Here is an 18,807-nt window from a genome sequence, read left to right as displayed (position 1 = left end):
TATAATGAAGTACTAAACTCTGTGTGATGTAACCTACTAAAAAAGTCTGCATTTATTATAATAAAAGGCTAGCTTTTCTCTGTCCTTCAGTTTTTCCAAGTGATGTTACTGTAGATTGGAAAGGTCTGATGAATGTCTTTTGTTATCCAGTGGTGATAGTCATTAAAAAATATATCGTTAGACAGCACCGTATTGATTTCTTTGTATTCTTTGTATTTTTCAAATAGAATCTGAACCTATTTCTTTGAAAAACTTAAAAAGACGGTCACAATTTTTTGAACAAGGTAAAACAAAAAGCTAACATTTCATGTACTTTCATGAAATTGTTCCCACTGTACACTCTACCTAATAAGTCTCTGGTGCTGGGTACTAAGCCTTTTCAGTGTTGTTTGTTGCAACCATGACAAAGCAACATAATATGTTTCCATTCTTTCCCCAGGGTCATCGGGTTGTTGTTACAATTCATGGGTCTACCTTTGTGGTAATGGGTCTTTGTGTGTGGGGTTTTTTTTTGTATATGTAAAACCTTTCAAATCTCTGATATGCTGTTCAAAACACTTTTCCACTTGTAACAGATTTGTTTCAGGTTTGCAGCTCCCTACAAAACAGCTTAAAACTGACCGTTCCAGCACACTTCTAGTGCAGAGGCTAAAGAGCTGTTAAAATATTTAATAGTAAATTCAGTTTATTCAAAACTGCTGCTTTACACCAATGTCCAAATTGATAGAATACAATAAAATGGATAACTTACTGTTACAAAGTAGGTAACAATGACCAAATCCAAAGAAAAGCAATACAAATTTTGCAAAAAAACTAATTGTATTTTTATTATTATTATTATGCTTTAAGGTGTGCAAACTAAAGCTCTTATTACAGTTTTGTAGGCTTGCTTTTCTGTTCTGCATGTCACATCTTATATTTTCACTAATGTCAAATATCTAATACTGTCTTCAAAACAGTTTTGTATGCTTCAATATTTTGCTGTAGACTTTGAGGAGGAAATTCTGGACCCATGGAAGTCAATGGCATTTTGCCATTGACTCGGGGAGAGTTAGGAGTTCACTGAGTGGTTGTCTTTTTAAAGTGATATTTGAAATGCCACTGCATGCTTCATGTTGTTCATTTCTAAATTTGTGCTTTGTATTTTTAAATATAATGAAATTTTGAACAAATGGTGAAGATAATACTGTATTTTCCTTGGTTAAACATTTTTTCCTTATTATTTTTTGTATAATGAATTTAATAGCAGTATTTTATTTGCAGTCCTTTTTCCCTCATTTGCAAAAGAATCTTTTATATAGTAAAGCATACTATTAATATCCACATATGTATTGTATTAATAGTTAAAATATATGGTATGTTAATAGTTTCACTTAAGGAGCTTTAATTTTGTCACTAATTATAAATTCCTGTTTTTGAAGATATATAATTAATATAAAAATGAACATCTATTAATTTGACATAAGGCCTCTTGGCCATTATAAATTTTTTTGTACACCAAATTTGCTCCACTTTCTCCATCGTGTTTTGTTATAGTGTAGGAAAACAATAGGTTCCAATATGTTGCTTTCCTATTACTTTTTTCCACCAACTAAATTTTGCAGGTGAGTAACATGATCTAAACTATTGGTTATTTGGGACAATAAAATTAAATGGACAAGAATTGGTTTTTTAAAAAAAACAAACAAAACCAAAACCTGAATCGTAAGTGTGTATTTCCCGTAGTTTTTCCACAGTGTTTAGTTTATCAGTGCAGTGCATGCATTTTTTATCACTGTGACATAAGCTCAGAGCTATAGTGACAACCTTCAAATATCAGGTTTGACACACACTATCAAGTATGGAAAAGTTGAAGATACACTCTCTCTCTGGAAGTAGAGTAGGAGGTATTTATGTTGGTTAGTAGTGGAAGATAAGTTGCTTTTGGAAGGTCTATTGGTATTAATAAATGTAAAATGAATCTCTTGCATCCTGAATATATAACCAGTATAACTGAATCCTAACAAAACTGTTTAAGAGAGTAGCTTATTTGATTATGAAACAGCATTGAGGTTTTTTTTTCCAGAGTAGCTACGGAAAACTGTAATTAGTCCTTCATGTTATAAGGCTGGGAATAGTACTGCTAATTCAAGACCAAGTAATTATAGATAACATCTGAAAGATTTGAACATGTTATAGGGTTATTCTCGTTTCAAAAACTTCCTGGATAAATGTGTATTAGTTTGAAGATACTTAAAGATTCCTTGACCTAAATAAAGGGAATAGGGTCAAATGAAACAAGTATGGTTTAAAGCTTAACAAATTATATCCTGGAATTCATACAAGTGAAACTTTCCACATTTAAGCAAACCTCATAACACATAATGGTAATTTTTTTTCTTTTTTTCTATTTCCCCTCTCTACTCTAAATCCTACAGGAGGCTCAGAGCCTGCAGTGTCTGATGTGAGTACTGCTTACAAACTGCTTATAAATGAAAGAGGTTATTCGTTTGTCTGGCTTTGTTCATTTCAGGGAACCCTGCTTTAACTTTTCCTATTGTTTTTATATTGCATGCTCTTATTTTGGTCAGAAACCTATCCAGATTGCTGATTAAACCTTTTTTAAAGCTGGTAATAATGGTTACAATTTAACTGTTGTAAGTGTGTAGGTTCTTATTGCACTAAGGTTGTAGCTAATGTTTGTAAATGTGGTTTTTATCTAGCTTTTAAAAATGTGTTTTTAAAATGACAGTGGATTAATCATCCTCTTTTTGTGATGTTTTAGCTCCCAATTCCATCTGTTAATGCTCCTAGTCGCTGGACTTGGGACCAAGAAGAAGAGAGAAAACGACAGGAAAAATGGCAGAAAGAACAGGAACAGTTACTTCAGGTACAGTTTAACTACGTACTCATAGACAGGGATTCTCTTGTCTGAGGAAAGGATATGGGACTGCCATTCAGTAGACTTACACCCTGTTCCCAGCGCTGCCTCTGAGGGTATGTCTACACTATGGGATTATTCCGATTTTACATAAACCGGTTTTGTAAAACTGATTGTATAAAGTCGAGTGCACACAGCCACACTGAGCACATTAATTCGGTGGTGTGCGTCCATGGTCCAAGGGTAGCATCGATTTCTGGAGCGTTGCACTGTGGGTAGCTATCCCATAGCTATCGCATACTTCTCACAGTCTCCCCCGCCCATTGGAATTCTGGGTTGAGACCTCAATGCATGATGGTGCAAAAACAGTGTCGCGGGTGATTCTGGGTAAATGTCGTCACTCATTCCTTCCTCTGTGAAAGCAACGGAAGACAATCATTTTGCGCCCTTTTACCCTGGATTGCCCTGGGAGACACCATAGCATGGCAACCATGGAGCCCATTCAGCTTTTTTTTACTGTCACCATACGTCTACTGGATGTTGCTAACAGACGCGGTACTGCAGCACTACACAGCAGCATTCATTTGCCTTTTGCAAGACAGCAGAGACGGTTTCAGTTGTTCTGTACCATCTGCCATGCCGTTGTAAATTGGCGATGAGATGACGGTTATCAGTCATTTTTTACCGTCTGCTGCTGTCATGGTGCCCGTGGTTGAGGTTGGCCAGGGGCGCAAAGACAAAAATGGCGCATGATTCCCTGAATCAATCCTCCTTTATTTGTATCTAAAAATAGTCAGTCCTGCCTAGAATATGGTGCAAGTGTACTACAGAACCATGTACCAGAGAGCACAGCCGCTCCGTGTCAAACCTGCAGAAATAATGAGCTACGTGCCATTCTAGGGGGTGCCCCTGCAACAACCTCACCCATTGCTTCCCTCCTCCCCAACCCTCCTGGGCTACCGTTGCAGTGTCCCCCAATTTGTATGATGAAGTAATAAAGAATGCAGGAATAAGAAACACTGACTTGTTAGTGAGATGAAAATGGGGAGGAAACCTCCAGCTGCTATGATAGTCCAGGCAGGACATTAAATGGTGCGGGGGAGAGGAGCCCAGTATCCTGCTGCTATGATAGTCCAGACAGTACAGAATCTTTTCCTTACACATGAAAGGGAGGGGCTGATGGAGCTCAGCTCCAATTGCTATGATGAAGATGGTTACCAGCCGCTCTGTACCATCTACTGGGAATGACTGGGAGTCATCCTATTTTACCCAGGCGCCCCTGGCCGACCTCACCTGACGCCAGCCAGGAGCACTCACGGGATGATGACAAGACGGCCATCAATCCTTTTGTACGGTACTGTCTGCCACCGTGAAAGGGAAGGAGAGGATGCTTACTGTTCACTGGCGCTGCACCATGTCTCCAGCAGCATGCAGTAGACATACGGTGACATGAAAAAAGTCAAGAAATGATTTTTTTCCCTTTCTTTCACGTGCGGGGGCGTAAATTGACGAGCTATTCCCTGAACCATGCTGGACAATGTGTTTGACCCTACAGGCATTGGAACTCAGCCAAGAATGCAAATACTTTTCGGAGACTGCTGGGGACTGTGGTATAGCTGGAGTCCTCAGTACCCCTCCCTCCCCCTCCCTCCTCCATGAGCGTCCGTTTGATTCTTTGGCTTTCCGTTACGCTAGTCACGCAGCACTGTGCTGTGGACTCTGTATCATAGCCTGGAGATTTTTTTAAAATGCTTTGGCATTTCGTCTTCTGTAATGGAGCTCTGATAGAACAGATGTGTCTCCCCATACAGCGGTCAGTCCAGTGTCTCCCGCACGCGTCCATGCTGGAGCTCTTTTTGGATTTAGGACTGCATCGCCACCTGTCTGATCAGAGCTCCACGCTGGGCAAACAGGAAATGAAATTCAAAAGTTCGCAGGGCTTTTCCTGTCTACCTGGCCACTGTATCCGAGTTCAGATTGCTGTCCAAAGCAGTCACAATGGTGCACTGTGGAATACCGCCCGGAGGCCAATACCGTCGATTTGCGGCCACACTAACGCTAATCCGATATGGTAATACCGATTTCAGCGCTACTCCTCTCATTGGGGAGAGTACAGAAACCGGTTTAAAGAGCCCTTTATATTAATATAAAGGGCCTCATTGTGTGGACGAGTGTAGCGTTAAATTGGTTTAACGCTGCTAAAATCGGTTTAAACGCGTAGTATAGACAGGCCCGAGATGCTGTATAACATTGGATGGGTGTTTTCACTTCTGTACACCTCACTTCTCCCATTTGTACAATGATAATTCCACTCATTCCAGTTTGTAAGGTGCTGTGAGATCTATGAATAAAAGCAGCAGAAGTAGTAACAATTATTAATATTAGACTTTGGGTGGCCTATTTTTCTGAACCTATCCAATTCTGGAAAAGTTACATAATAGCAGAGTTAGTTTCATTTTTCCTTTTGTCACTCTGTAACTTTTCCAAATTTAGAGAGGGTTTGCAAAGTTAGAGCAGAAAAAGTGGTGGTGGTGGTGGGGGAATAATAATGATCAGGTTTTTATTGCAGTCAGTGGCAAAAAAAGAGTGGGGGCGGGAGAAGAGGCTGAGGGGAAAATGCACCAAAAATCTCCAAACTAACAAATCAAAATGTACTGTTTTAATTCACCTTTTGAAACAAAATGTTGATGTGATATACATTTTGTTTTGAATTTTCCCTGCAAAAAATTCAAATAAACAACTTTGAATGAAATTTTTTTTTCATAAAATTCACTAAAAGAAATGGTTTTTCAACTAGCTCTACTTATGGGTCTATAACCCAGCTAAATGATTTCAGAATGATTTGTTTACAATTAATCTTTTAATTTTTAATTAATGTTTTTTAAGAAGGCTCAATTTTAAGAACAGTTCATACATATTTGTAGTTTGCCAAACTAAACATACTTTTTAAATGCTGTTTATGGACTATACAGGATATCTTCTAGTCTTCATTAATTTTGATTAAAAGTTTATTTTTCTGTAATAGGTGACCCCCTTCACTTTCAGTTTTCTTGATTGTCAGTCACAATAGAAAATTAAGCAATGGAATATAATATTTTATCTGAACTAGGATATTAGTAATATGTATTAAAACAAAAAAGGCAGCCACTATTGTACTAATTTTTCCAACAATGGTTTGTCTTGGGAATTATGCTTCTGTGATAACTTGGTGTTGTATAGCTCAATATTTCAGGATAGCAGTGGACCAGTCACTCTCAACAGAAGTGTAGAGGCTCAGAGAATAGAGTGACTTGGGTACTTCTAACCTCTCTTTAAAAAAGGAGAAAATAGGCTTCATGTTCTTTATGACCAGCTTTAGAGAGTGTTAAATATTTAGGGCCACAAAAAGCTGTTGTTAAAGTAGTCTTAACGTACAGTTTGTTTTCCTTCCCCATTGAAAGAGGCTTTCTAAAAATGGCTTTGTGAGAATGTCAGTGAAATGAGCAAAAGAAATACTTTTTCTAATTGCTAGTCCTGCATATCCAGCCTGGGCTTTGGCGTTAAGCTGGGAGGTTTCTTACAGTTGCCAGGTGTCCAGTTTTTGACCAGAACATCCAGTCGAAAAGGGACCCTGGCTGGTCCAGTCCGCATCACTGACCAGGCTGCTAAAAGTCCAGTTGGCGGCCCAGTGGGGCTAAGGCAGGCTCTCTGCTGGCCCTCGCTTCTCATGGCTCCCAGAAGTGGCCAACATATCCAGCTCCTAGATACAGGGGCGGTGATGGGGGCTCTGCATGCTGCCCCCATCTCAAGTGCGAGCTCTGCAGCTCCCATTGGCCAGGAACTGTGGGTGTGGGCAGCTCACAGATCTCCCTTGTCACTCTAGCTACAAACTAGGAATGCCAGTCACTTCCAGGAGACGTGCAGAGCCAGGGCAGGCAGGGAGCCCCACTTCCTTAGCCCCACTGTGCCACTGACTGGGAGCTGCCTGAGAGCCCAGAGCCCACACCCCCTGCCGCAGTCCAGGGCTCCCTCCCATACCCCTCACCCCCCCACCCACACCCCAACCCCTTGCCCCAGCCTGGTGAAAGTGAGTGAGGGTGGAGGAGAGCGAGCAACAGAGGGAGAGGGGATGGAATGAGTTGGGGTGGGGCCTCGGGGAAGAGGGGGTGTGGGGCAAGGGTGTTCAGTTTTGTGTGATTAGAAAGTTGATAACCCTAATGTTTCCATCTCCACGCATCACAAGAAAGAGAGATTCTTCAGGGCAAATTATAGACTTCAGTTTAGTAATGCACTTAGCGTGTGAGTAGTCCAAGTGAAACTAACCGAGTGGCACTACTTGTGCGTAAAGTTGTGGTGTGTTTAAGTTCTTTGCTGGATTGACGCCTTTTCTCTCAATAAAGATGTACAACCTCGTTATCTTCAAACTACATCCTCAGCATTGCGTGCAAATTCATTAACCATCAAAAGATTATTGGTTGCACTGAGTATAATTTAACCCGCAGAAGCTCTGTTAAGGGGGGTGATGAACCCAACATGAAAACAAAAGTGTGTATATATATTACTTGTGTATATATAGTTTTTCTACCCTTCATTTTTCCAAGGCAAGGCCTGTGCCCCCCTAGGTGTTCATACTGTGCCAATTGCATTTTGGGTGTTTCTGGAGATATAATAAATTAATTAATTAATACATAATCAGAGTCACAAGATGGGGGCAGTAAGTTGGTCCAATAAATTAGTGATTTTTTTTTTTAAGAAACCTAATTACTAACTTGTAACTAACGAAAAAGTTTTTAGTCCTGTTATAAATAGTTAAGATTTGATATTACTGTAGCTTAATAGAAGTAAGTTCACAGCTAAACCAAAAAAAAATCATAAGATAGGAAATGTAATAGGTTGGTGAGTCTTCTGAGGCTTAGTGTGAGATCCTGGCTCCCCGAAGTCAGTGGTAAAACTCCCTTTGACGTCATTAGGGTCAGGATTTCGCCACCTGCTATCTATTAGAATTCTGTGCTGCTTATGTCTTTATTATACTTGATCTACTGCTTTGCACAAGGTTATTTTGAAAGCAAATATTTTAATACAAATGAAAGTAGTGTTTTCCTGTCACTTTTTAATTTACTTTTAATATAATCAGTGACTCTTTCCATCAGGAGAAATACAGACGTGAACAGGAGAAATTGCGTGAAGAATGGCTACAAGCTCAGCAAGAAGCAGAAAGAGAGAGTTCCAAATATTTAGATGAGGTAGGTGATGCATGTTTGTTCACCTTTCAAGTTTCCCATGATTCCTTTATTGAGCAGTAGTGGAAGTAGGTACTTAAATATGCAAATGACTTCTTTTTCTCATTTGCCCAGTGCAGAGAATAAATGCTTCTAGAATAAAAATAACTCTGTACAAAGTCAGCGGTTTACTTTTATGATCAGTTGGGTTTAGACTCATTCAAGACAGCAGGACAACATGCCACTAAGCTGTATGAACAGAAGAAATATATAAGTTGGTAACTAGCTTATGAAACAAAACAATATCATTGTGACCAGAGTGAAAACGACCAATTTCAGCCCTGATTCAGCATAGTAATCAAGTATGTACTTAACTTCTAGCCTATGACTAGTCCAACTGAAGTCACTAGGGTTATTCCATACTCAAATTAAAACATGTGCTCAAGTACCTTGTTAAATTGCGGTCTTAAGGCAGAGCCATCCTACCTCTGAAGAATTTATAGAAGAAATCAACTACAGCCTTGCTGATGAAAGTCTTCCATATATCTCAAAATGTCAAGGACGTGTCTAGTTTCTTTAGCTGCTTCCTTCTGCAGCTGTAGTCTGTTCTACAGCTGAACAGGCTATATTCTGGGTGTCCAAATGCTTTAGAGGCATCTTCGTTCTCTGTTCCTGTATCAGCTCAGGGAGCACTTCCTCCTCCTTCAGATGTACCAATGAGCGTATTTATGCTTATACAGTAGTAAACAGGAACGCAAAACAAATCTAAAGCTCATATAACTTAAACAGCAAGACTGGTGTCCCTTAATTAAACTGTTGAACGCCTCATAGTGAAAGACTTACGGTTTAAAACAAAAGGTCCTTAAGTGCTGGGAGTGTGATCTGGACTAACCCATTATTCCTTCATTTGAAAGGGTTATTTTGCTTCCTGCATGGAAACAAACTATTCAAAGACCTTTTTCAGAGGAGTGCATATAAAAATAGAATGTCAGAAATGACTGCTAGAAGCTGAGAGTGGATGATGGAATGAATCACTTGATTGCCTGTTCTGTTCATTCCCTCTGAAGTGCCTGGAACTGGCCACAGTCTGAAGACAGGATACTGGGCTAGATGGAGCTTGGTCTGACCCAATAGGGCCATCCTTATGTTCTTAAATTTTAAATGTTGGGGGACCTTGAAGGATAAGGGTTACATCAGTACAGTTAACATGGATACTGAGTTTAGATATGTGCTCACTGTCGTTCATTTAAGGTTGTTTCTAACAACCTGTAAAATAAGGAAAAAAGTGAGTGAATATTCACTGACTCACTTATTGTGAAAATTGTGTAGGAAATGAGTTTTTAGTAGGGACTTAAGAGGAGAAGGAATGACCTGAAGCATAAGTATAGGTTGGGTGTTCCATGCATAAAGGTGGTTTAAAAAATAAAAACTGCAGACACTTTTTGGAAAGACTAGGCAAAGGGGTAATAAAGGCTAGCAAATAAAATGGAACTTCTCACTTTAGAAGACTGTGTTTGTAGACATCCCTAAAGCATAAACTAAGTAGCACACTCTTTGTTGCCACCGAGAGTCCCCTGAGATTCTTCCCCTCAAGTCCCTGGTCACAAAATAAAATGTTTCCTAAATAGGTAACCTACACTATCATGTTTCTAAAACCATTGTTTTCCTCTCCTACAGGAGCCGACTGCCCTAACCTTAAACACAGTATCGGTAACTGCACATGCACCACCTATTTCTAGCTGGAGAACAAACATGGGAGAAGACACTGATGCTCCTGAAGGAGGCAGAAGACATGAATGGGGGGAACAGCAGCAGAATGAGGAAGAGAAGGAAATGGAAAGGCAGAGACTCCAGGAGGAAAGGAGACTTCAAGAAGAAAAAGCCCTGTATTTGGAGCAAAAAAGGAAAGCCCAAGAACTAGAGCTTGAAAGAGAGTGGAAAGCAAAGGAACAACAGTATGCTGAGGAGCAGAAGCGGCGGGCGGAGGCCGAGGAGCAGAAGCGGCGGGCGGAGGCCGAGGAGCAGAAGCGGCGGGCAGAAAAAGAAAGGGAGAGATCAGTGCAGATGCCCCAATACCGAAGGTCGGCAAACACAATGGGAGAGTTGCATTTACTTTTCAAAAGTATATTTTCAAAGATAATGCAGATATCCTGAAGTATGAGCATATTAAACATATGTTTCTGTGAATATCAAGAGAAAAGACATGAAGTCACTAAGCAGAGTGCATTCTGTGACAACCTAAACCTATGTCTCATTACACTACCAATACACGTTTTGTAGCTCAGTCAAACATAAGGGCCTATCATCCTTACTTCTACTGAGTGATACCTTATTTCGCTCATCATCCCGCTGAGTGTCAAAGTAAAGCGCTATTCACTGTTTGTAAGGGTGTGACAGAATCAGGCCCATAATTAAAGCTGGCGGTTTTGTCTTTTAATGAAATTAGTTTATTTGCTTTCATAGATTTTTGTTCAAAAGGGCAAATTAACATGGTGACTGATAAGAGCTGGGCCGAAAACTTGAAAATTTACCATGAAAACTTCTGAGGTTATCACCTAGCTCTATTGACAATATGTAGCATTAATGGGGAATTTGCAAGTCTGTGTTTCAACATATATGTAGAGATTTATAATTAAATACTGAGTTAATTATTTCCAACCAGCTGCATGTCTGCATTCCTAAGTCAAACACTTACTCCTGTTATCTTGTAGTGGTTTGACCAGCACAGCAATATGTTTCTATTATTTGTAGAATAAAGCTACTACAGCAGGGATCAGCATCCTTTGGCATGCGGCACATCAGGGAAATCCACTGGTGGGCTGGGATGGTTTGTGGGAAGCAGCAGCCAGTACATCTTGTGGCCTGCACTGCTTCACACAGCCCCCATTGGCCTGGAACGGCAAACGGCTGCCAGTGGGAGCTGCAATCAGCCGAACCTGCTGACGGTGCAGGTAAACAAACCATCCCGGCCCACCAGCAGATTTCCCTGACTGGCCAGGTGCCAAAGGTTGCTGATTCCTGTACTACAGTATGTATGAGATAATTTATATTAGCTTAGATACCACAGCATTTTAGAAATACCCAGTCTAAATCTATTTATTTCAGACAACCTCTTTCCACTACCCTTTTCAGCAGTCTATTTTAAAGAGTAAAGAGAGCGGGAGAAAGGGACACACATTAACTTATAAATAACTTTCCTTTCTGAAAATATTTTACCTACCAGTGTTACAAGTAACACAGAAGTGCCACTCTCACTAAAATATCAGAGAAACAATTTTTTTTTTTTTTGAGTGTGCTCTTAAGGATTTGCCGAACAGGGTCGGGCTTAAACATTTGCAAAGTGCTTTGCTGAAGTAGGACTTTAAATGGATTAACAATATTAACAACATTTTCCGGTCCAATTGGGATGGTAGCTTCGTTGTGCTAGGCACTATACAAACATGTATGAAGACGTGGCCCCTGCCCGAAAAAGCTGTATTCATATAGATATACATATTCCTCTAATGTTAGCACTTTGGTATCAGTGTTTGATAATTATTGTCATTTACAGACAGTAGGTTTGACTGGCTTCATAAAAGATTTTAGAAATGAAGTTGTGTGACAGATACAGCTTTCAAAATGAAACAGGAGCTGAGCCTCCTAGAATTTCAGTTTGCTGTGTACATGTTGTTTGTACCTTATTTCTTCATCTCTTCCCAATTTGGGTTTGATATTTACTTAATTCACTATTTCATATATTTATTTTATTTTTTGCGTATAGACATTATGACCATTATGAAGTATCTCAAAACTTTGAAGATCCATCTGGACACTTTCTTGCTGACAGGTTAGTATTATATTGAATCTCCAGGCAGGCTAGAATTTCACCTTTTATATTACAGAGCCTTGGGTTTGACATTAACTTTTAACCATTTTGGTGTGGTGCTGTTTAGAGTCCTTACCAGCAGTATTGTTTTGCAGTCCTTGTGCTATGCTTTCACCTACAGAAGCTTTGGCCCCCTGGTTTCTTTAAGCCATACTCTGTTTGTAACATAGAACATCTTTCAGTCAGTAGATCTTTCTATAAAGAAAGCCAGGAAGTGTGAGGAGGTGAATTTGTGGGTGAGAGTGGACTAATGAGACTGGAAAACAATCTCACCTATTACAGTGGTTGTCATAGTGTTATACAAGCTAGGGCATGGTTCCCACGCAGAAAATTGTGCAACATAAAAGATAAGCAGGGAAAGGAGGGATACAATGAAAGTACAAAATTATCAGAAAGATGGTACACATCTTCTTAGTTTTCCCTTTTTTAAACTTTGCCTATTTTCTTTTTTTTAACCCATGCCTGTTTTTTTGCTATCCTCTTTTCTGCTTTTAATAGAAGCTTTTTTGTTAACAGTGTATTGGTTCATTTAAATGCACAGTTGTATTTTCTTTCCCTTTTAATTATTGGAATAACCCTGTAAGTACTAAATTCCCCATCTCCATAAAAATATCTTCTATCCATAACTCTCCCATCCAACATTAATTCAGATACAATCAACTGTGGAGTACCAAGAGTCATCTGTATACCTTTTTCAGCAATTAGTCCACTCTTCCAATAGAAATAAGTAGGGCACTTGTGATGTCACAAGAAGAAACTCCAAGACCTGAGATGGTGCATCTGATGAATGGAACTGCACATAAATGATTTTTTTAGTTCGCTAGCAGTTCTAAAACTTGAAAATGAAATTCAGGTTTCATTGAATCAAAACTTAAAATTCTGAATTTTTGGGTGAATCAGAAATGGTTATGGCACTCTTCTGAGAGGTTGACGGTTCAGTTCAAACCCCTTCTCTACTTTAAATAAAAAGGAGAGTGGAGGGTGTTTCACATCGTGCATGAGTACCCTCACCCAGGGCTAACAGTAATATGGGAGGACTACCACTAGCTCTCTTCTTCTTCCCCACCTCCCCATTTTGTGAATGGTCTTTAAATCCTGGGGAAAAAAAATTGGCTGAAACTATTTAGTGAATTCCTGTCAAATTGACAGTTTTGGATTGACCAAAACTGCATGTTTTGGCAAATAAACTATTTGTCCAAAATATTTTGCCACGGTCTACTGATGTATATTCTGTCCTCTTAGTGCTCTGCCCTCAGAAAGTGGTGAGAGCTTTTGCACCAAATGGTTATGCTGTGGAGGCATGGGGAGAGGCCAAAGGTGCTAGAGGCATAAGCCCAGGTCTAGCTTCCTTGTTACCTGTTGTAACTGCTTCTATATGCAGTTGAGCATTTGTAACACCCAGCTCTTGACTAGTGCAAGAACTGATCAGTCAGACTATATTAGGACAAACAATTAATATGGGGAGCAGGAAACTGTATACAATTAAGAATATTGCATGCAAAAGCCGTATTGGTTTAATACGGTAGACTCATTTTGCACTGGGTAGTGAATGCATACAGTGATGCTGCTGTAACAGCCATCAGTAGTTTAAATATTGAAGCTGCTGCCCAAGAAATGAGCTCTTTGTTCCTTGTCTAAATAAACACGATATTTGTATGTACAGTCAGAGCCTCACTTTCATGACCTAGAGCTAAGCATACAGCAGCCAGATGCTATGTTAACTTCCACATTGGGCAGTCAGAACACTTTCGCCTACTATTCATTTTCTTGTGCATCTGATGACTTTTTTGTCAGCTAAAACTCATAGGCATTTTCCCCTGCATGATAGGATCAATGAACCACAAGGATTTCCCGAGAAACATCCTCAGGTAGCATGTAAGGCCATACTTTTCTTTCAGCTGCAATAGCACTTCCAAACTAGGAAGTGGTAAGTACATCACCATGTAACAAACTTAAAAATATAAGCATGCACCCAAAAAATTGAAATAGTCCTCCTTAGACTGGTATGCTGCACTGTGTCTGATCTTTATTGATATTCCAGTCTAGTGACCTAGGGGAATGAGGTAGGGACCATGTTTTCAAATATTTGTAGAGCACCTAGGAGAATGATGCTCCACTCTGTAATTGAGGTCTCTGGGAATTACTGCAAGATTAGTGTTAAATAACAATAGCTTATACTGCTGAGACCACAGCCTGTCAATGCTGACTAGTGTTGCTTCATTATTTCCTTGTACTCTCCTATGTCTGTCTGTCTGTCTGTCCATCTGTTGTATCATCTCTTATACTTATACTTGTAAGCTCTTTGGGGCAAGACCATCCTTTTGGTCTCTGTAGAGTGCCTTGCACAACCGTGTCCTGCACCATGACTAGAGCTCTTGGGTGCTATGGTAATACAACTCATACATGTTTTCTGTATTTATAGAAATAAATCCAGATCGACTTCAGAACTGGATAATTACCCCAGAAGCAGAAATGGTGAGCACTTTAATTGCTATTAGATCTTTTTAAATTGATTATTAACCGCATGAAAACATGCATACAATCAAAAGGTAGTTACAGCAACTAGATATTTGAGAGTCAAAAAAAATTACATTTTTGATTGCCACTCATAATTCAAGTATACAACATACTATATCAGATTTTTTAGTAGTGTGGAAAATTAACCACTGCAATAGATAATCTAAGGGATGTGGTAAATGATCCAAAAGTCAGTGGGTTTAAATTCAGAATGGACGCTTTACTAATGTATACTTTATTTCAAATTTATTTTAAAGTGGTATGATTAGTCATATTATAATCATAATCTATATAGTGCATTAATACTTTTAAACAGTTATGTGTAAGGCTGTATTTTAATGTATTTTCTGTGGTAGATTGAATATAGAAATAATGGGGCTAATGTGGATAATAGATGTACTATGCTAGTGCGTTTGCACTGAGAATAATAAAACTCAATGCTACAAACACTGGGGCAATATTTTTAACACGATTGTTTTGCAACATTTACTCTGTATATATGGGAAGAAAACAACTGGAGATGATTTCATGATGGTATAACAGCTTCAGTTTTCTTAAGGAGCTGCCAAAATATAAGATTACATAGCATTCTCTTTAGAAATTATATTCTAGATACTTTAGAATCTGCTTCAAGTATAGTATGTAAGGAAATGTGGGTGACTTACTAAAGACAGTATGATGAAAGATACAACAAGCTACTTTTAAAAAAATATTTTGTACAAGTGATAAATGGGCTTGTGTATGCAAACGTGACTGTAGGTGAATATGGAAAACCACTAGGTTAGTGGTCCCCAACCTTTCTGTTGCAATAGCATATTCATGTTCCCAGAAGTTTGTGGCGGGCGCCAGACGACCAGCCGCTGAAATGCTGCCGAGAACCGGCGTCATCAAGAAGCGTTGCCGCTGAAATGCCGCCGAGAAGCAGCGGCATTTTGGCAGCAACGCTGCTTGGCATTGTCGTTTCTCGGCAGTTGGTTGTCTGGGGGCCACACTCCTTGGCGGTGGGTTTTCTGGCGGAAGCGCTCCCTTGTCGGTAGGTGGGCGCACATAAATGCTCTGGTGGGTGCTATAGAGACTCTGCAAAAGGCAAAAGAATCAGAGATGGAGACTGCAAGAAAACAAATGGTTTATCAGATGGAACATGCTAACCCAGACCAAGGTGGGAGTGCAGCTCAGATTGGCAAGATCACTTTCTCAAATCACATCTCAATCACCAAAACTAATGAGATGACTAGACTTCCAGAAATATCTGACAAGTTAATCGATACCAATAAATCCAATAGTAAATCTGTAGTCAAAGCAGGATTAGAAGAGGGAATATTAAAACTAAAGTGACTTACTGTTTTGTTAACTTAAGTAGGCCTAGCACAAAGAGTAGCTGAATAACAACAGATTTCCTTTTATTTTTCTTAAACACTAATAATTCTGTTCATATGAAGAGAGTGGCGTTGTTTTTTCTACCTTTTTAAGATGTCAAGTAAGAACCAAAGGATGTCTTACACCGGAAGTTTGACCTTTCCTTCAATGGCTAGATATCCCAGTAACTAGGGAGTAGATAAAATGCTTCCAGCAAGGGGTATTTTTGAAGCAGATACATTTATAAAGCAAGACTGTCTCCTCTAAAACGCAATAAATTTGACATTTTGAACAGGGAATAATTCCCATAATTAGAGGGGGTGTGGATTATAAATTTTGACAGGGGAGAAGGAATTTGTGATGCAGTTGTGTATTCTGGCAGGCTTCCATCTCATTATTGGAGAAAGGCCTCTTTCAAAGAGGGAGAGGAGTTGAGGCTTTTAGAGCAAAGGATCTTTCTGGCTTTCGTCTGACCTTAAAAGTGCAGGGAATTTGTTTAAAAGTAGTGTGGCATTGTACCATGGTTGATAAGTGGTTTTTGCTTGTCTCTATTAGATTTTTTTTAATTGTAAATTGCCACATTGTAAATTATGATTTATTGCTTGATTTGACACTAGTCACGTGAAAAGCCTACATCTGTAAGGCCTGGTCTACACTACGCGTTTAAATCGATTTAAAGAGCGTTAAATCGATTTAACGCTGTACCCGTCCACACTACAACGCCCTTTATATCGATATAAAGGGCTCTTGTAAAATCGATATTCTGCTAGCTCGCTTCCCAGACGAGAGGAATGTAGCACCAACTGATTTCGATATGGACACATATCGGATTACAAGTTCAGTGTGGTACAGGAATCGACGTTATGGCCTCCGGGCGTTCATCACCAAGTGCACCACTGACCCGCTTCTGGACAGCAATCTGACTCGGCATGCGCGGGCAGGTAAACAGGAAAGCCACGCAAAGACTTTCTAGCAATTACGATGTTCTGTTTTGACCCGCGTGGACGCTCTGATCAAGCATGGGTGTTCGTGCCAGTTCAGGTCTAATCGAGGCTCCAGCGTGGAGCCGTCAACGGACGCATAGCTAGATCCTGATTCGCTGTCAATGGGGAGCACAATCTGTTTGTATCGAGCTCGTTACAGAACGGACATGCCATAGAGCGTTTGAAAAAAATCATCCAGGCTACACAGTCACATAGCGTGACGCGTCACGGAAAGCCCGAGACTCAAATGGACGCTCATGAGAGGGAAGCGGGTACTGAGCATCAAGCTACCCACATGTCCACGCAGTCTCTGAAGTATTTTGCGAATTCTTGCTTGAGTTCCCATGTACCTTAGGTTCAAACACAGTGTCAAGGGCGTGGTTCGGGAATTCTCAGTCCCCCCCCCCCCCCCCCACGTGAAGAAAGGGAAAGAAATGCATATTCTTGTACTACTTTCAATGATCTCCTGGCGAGTGTGATATAGATCTGCTGGTAGACGCAATGGCTGGCTAGCAGTGAGAGCAGTGACCGCTCATCTCTCCCTTCGACCTGCATCACAGTCAGAGCCACCCAATACTAACAACCTACTAAGCGCGAGATAAATCCTCCTAGTGTTGTCTTTGATACCACAGAAATGAAGAACACCACAACCCAGGAGGTTGGTGGTTACCAATTACAGTTACGATTTTCGGTTGGTAACAAACTCATACACAGATTCTGTTCCTAGAGGAATCTGCAGAAGTACACATGAACCTTGTCTTAGCCTGAACTGAAGTATAGTGGTGCACCTGACGTCAGTGCTCGGCCTGCCGGCCAACAGAAGAGAGCTGGTATCAAAAGAATACTAGCTTACATGGAGTGGCTCTATCTGACTTTGGGGGGCTGGAAAAGGAAGCCACCCTTTGATTGCCTACCAGTCTAAGTGATGGGCCGGGTGGGCTAGATTTGCCTCTAGTCCAACCATTATATTTGGTCTTAATTCATTCACAATTCTGGGGCACTGATTAGTGGTTCCATCTGGTATTCACCACAGAGGATCAGTTGCTTTAACATGTTTCTCTTTCCACCACATAAAGCTAGTTGTGGTCTCAGCCCAGAGGACCTCTGAGTGCTTGATGGGGAAGAACCTCTCAGAGACCTCGATCACCCGTGACGTAGGACGGTGAAATAGGAACTAGTGATCCGTCCTCATAGAATAATTCTAACATTTGAAGCATCTCCCGAGGCCAACATTGCTGGTTACTACACCAGTAGATCAGGACAAAGAATGGGCTGAATACCAGTCTTCATCATAGCACTGGGGGCTTCAGCCCCCTCTACCTATTCCTGTGTAGTAAAAGATCTGTACTGCCGGACTGTTCTACTCGAGGCAGCAGCATGCTGGGTTTCTCTCCCCACACCACTTAAGGTCCTGACTAAGACTATTAACGCAAACCCCGGGAGGCCCTGCCTTCCCACTCATTATAAATGTCACTAAACACCTACAGTTTTCTTAGTCACCTTTGCAGCGGTATTTATACACTCCTCATATGACACAAATGGGAGCGACACTGCAACGGTACTCCCCCAGGAAAGGTTGGTTGGGAAGCGAGGGAAGCAACGGGTGCGGGTGGTTGCAGGGACCCCCTGGATTACTGGGAGCGACGCTGAAAGCAACGCGTGCTCTGATAAACTTGGTCCTCTAATACACTTGCCCGCTTTATTGCGATAAGGCAGAAAAATGACACCAGTAAAAAAACAGTAAAACATTCTACCTCCTAGCCCCAGGATTTCCTGGTTCACTGAACGGAACTGGATGGGTTGGAGGTTTAGTAATGAGGACTTAGCTAAGCCCACTTTAGACGAAGGTAACCCAGTTTGAAAGACGTAGCCCGGAAGCCAGCAGCAAGCACCCCATCCCACAGTGATGGTAGTTTAGCAAAAAGCTGTTTCTGACTCTTGGAAGTTTTTACTGCTGAGGGATGACTCTCTTTTAGAAACCATAAGGGAGGGGGATGACTCAGTCACCAGTGAGGTCAATCCCAATTC

General features: G+C 40.5%; 1 protein-coding gene across 1 annotated transcript in view; it reads left to right on the top strand.

Moving 5' to 3' along the window:
- Positions 1-18,807, top strand: part of LMO7 (LIM domain 7) — a 197,996-nt gene that overhangs the window by 166,580 nt on the left and 12,609 nt on the right. Inside the window, exons 22-28 of the mRNA XM_075061540.1 lie at positions 228-284; positions 2,418-2,443; positions 2,765-2,869; positions 7,990-8,082; positions 9,736-10,139; positions 11,819-11,884; positions 14,346-14,398. Coding sequence (XP_074917641.1) covers positions 228-284; positions 2,418-2,443; positions 2,765-2,869; positions 7,990-8,082; positions 9,736-10,139; positions 11,819-11,884; positions 14,346-14,398 — 804 coding nt within the window. The remainder of the gene's footprint in view (positions 1-227; positions 285-2,417; positions 2,444-2,764; positions 2,870-7,989; positions 8,083-9,735; positions 10,140-11,818; positions 11,885-14,345; positions 14,399-18,807) is intronic.

Source organism: Chelonoidis abingdonii, chromosome 1 (genome assembly GCF_003597395.2).
Source record: "Chelonoidis abingdonii isolate Lonesome George chromosome 1, CheloAbing_2.0, whole genome shotgun sequence".
NCBI classification, from domain to species: Eukaryota; Metazoa; Chordata; order Testudines; family Testudinidae; genus Chelonoidis; species Chelonoidis abingdonii.
Note: the sequence above shows the minus strand (reverse complement) of the source record. Positions and strands in the feature narration are given on the sequence as shown.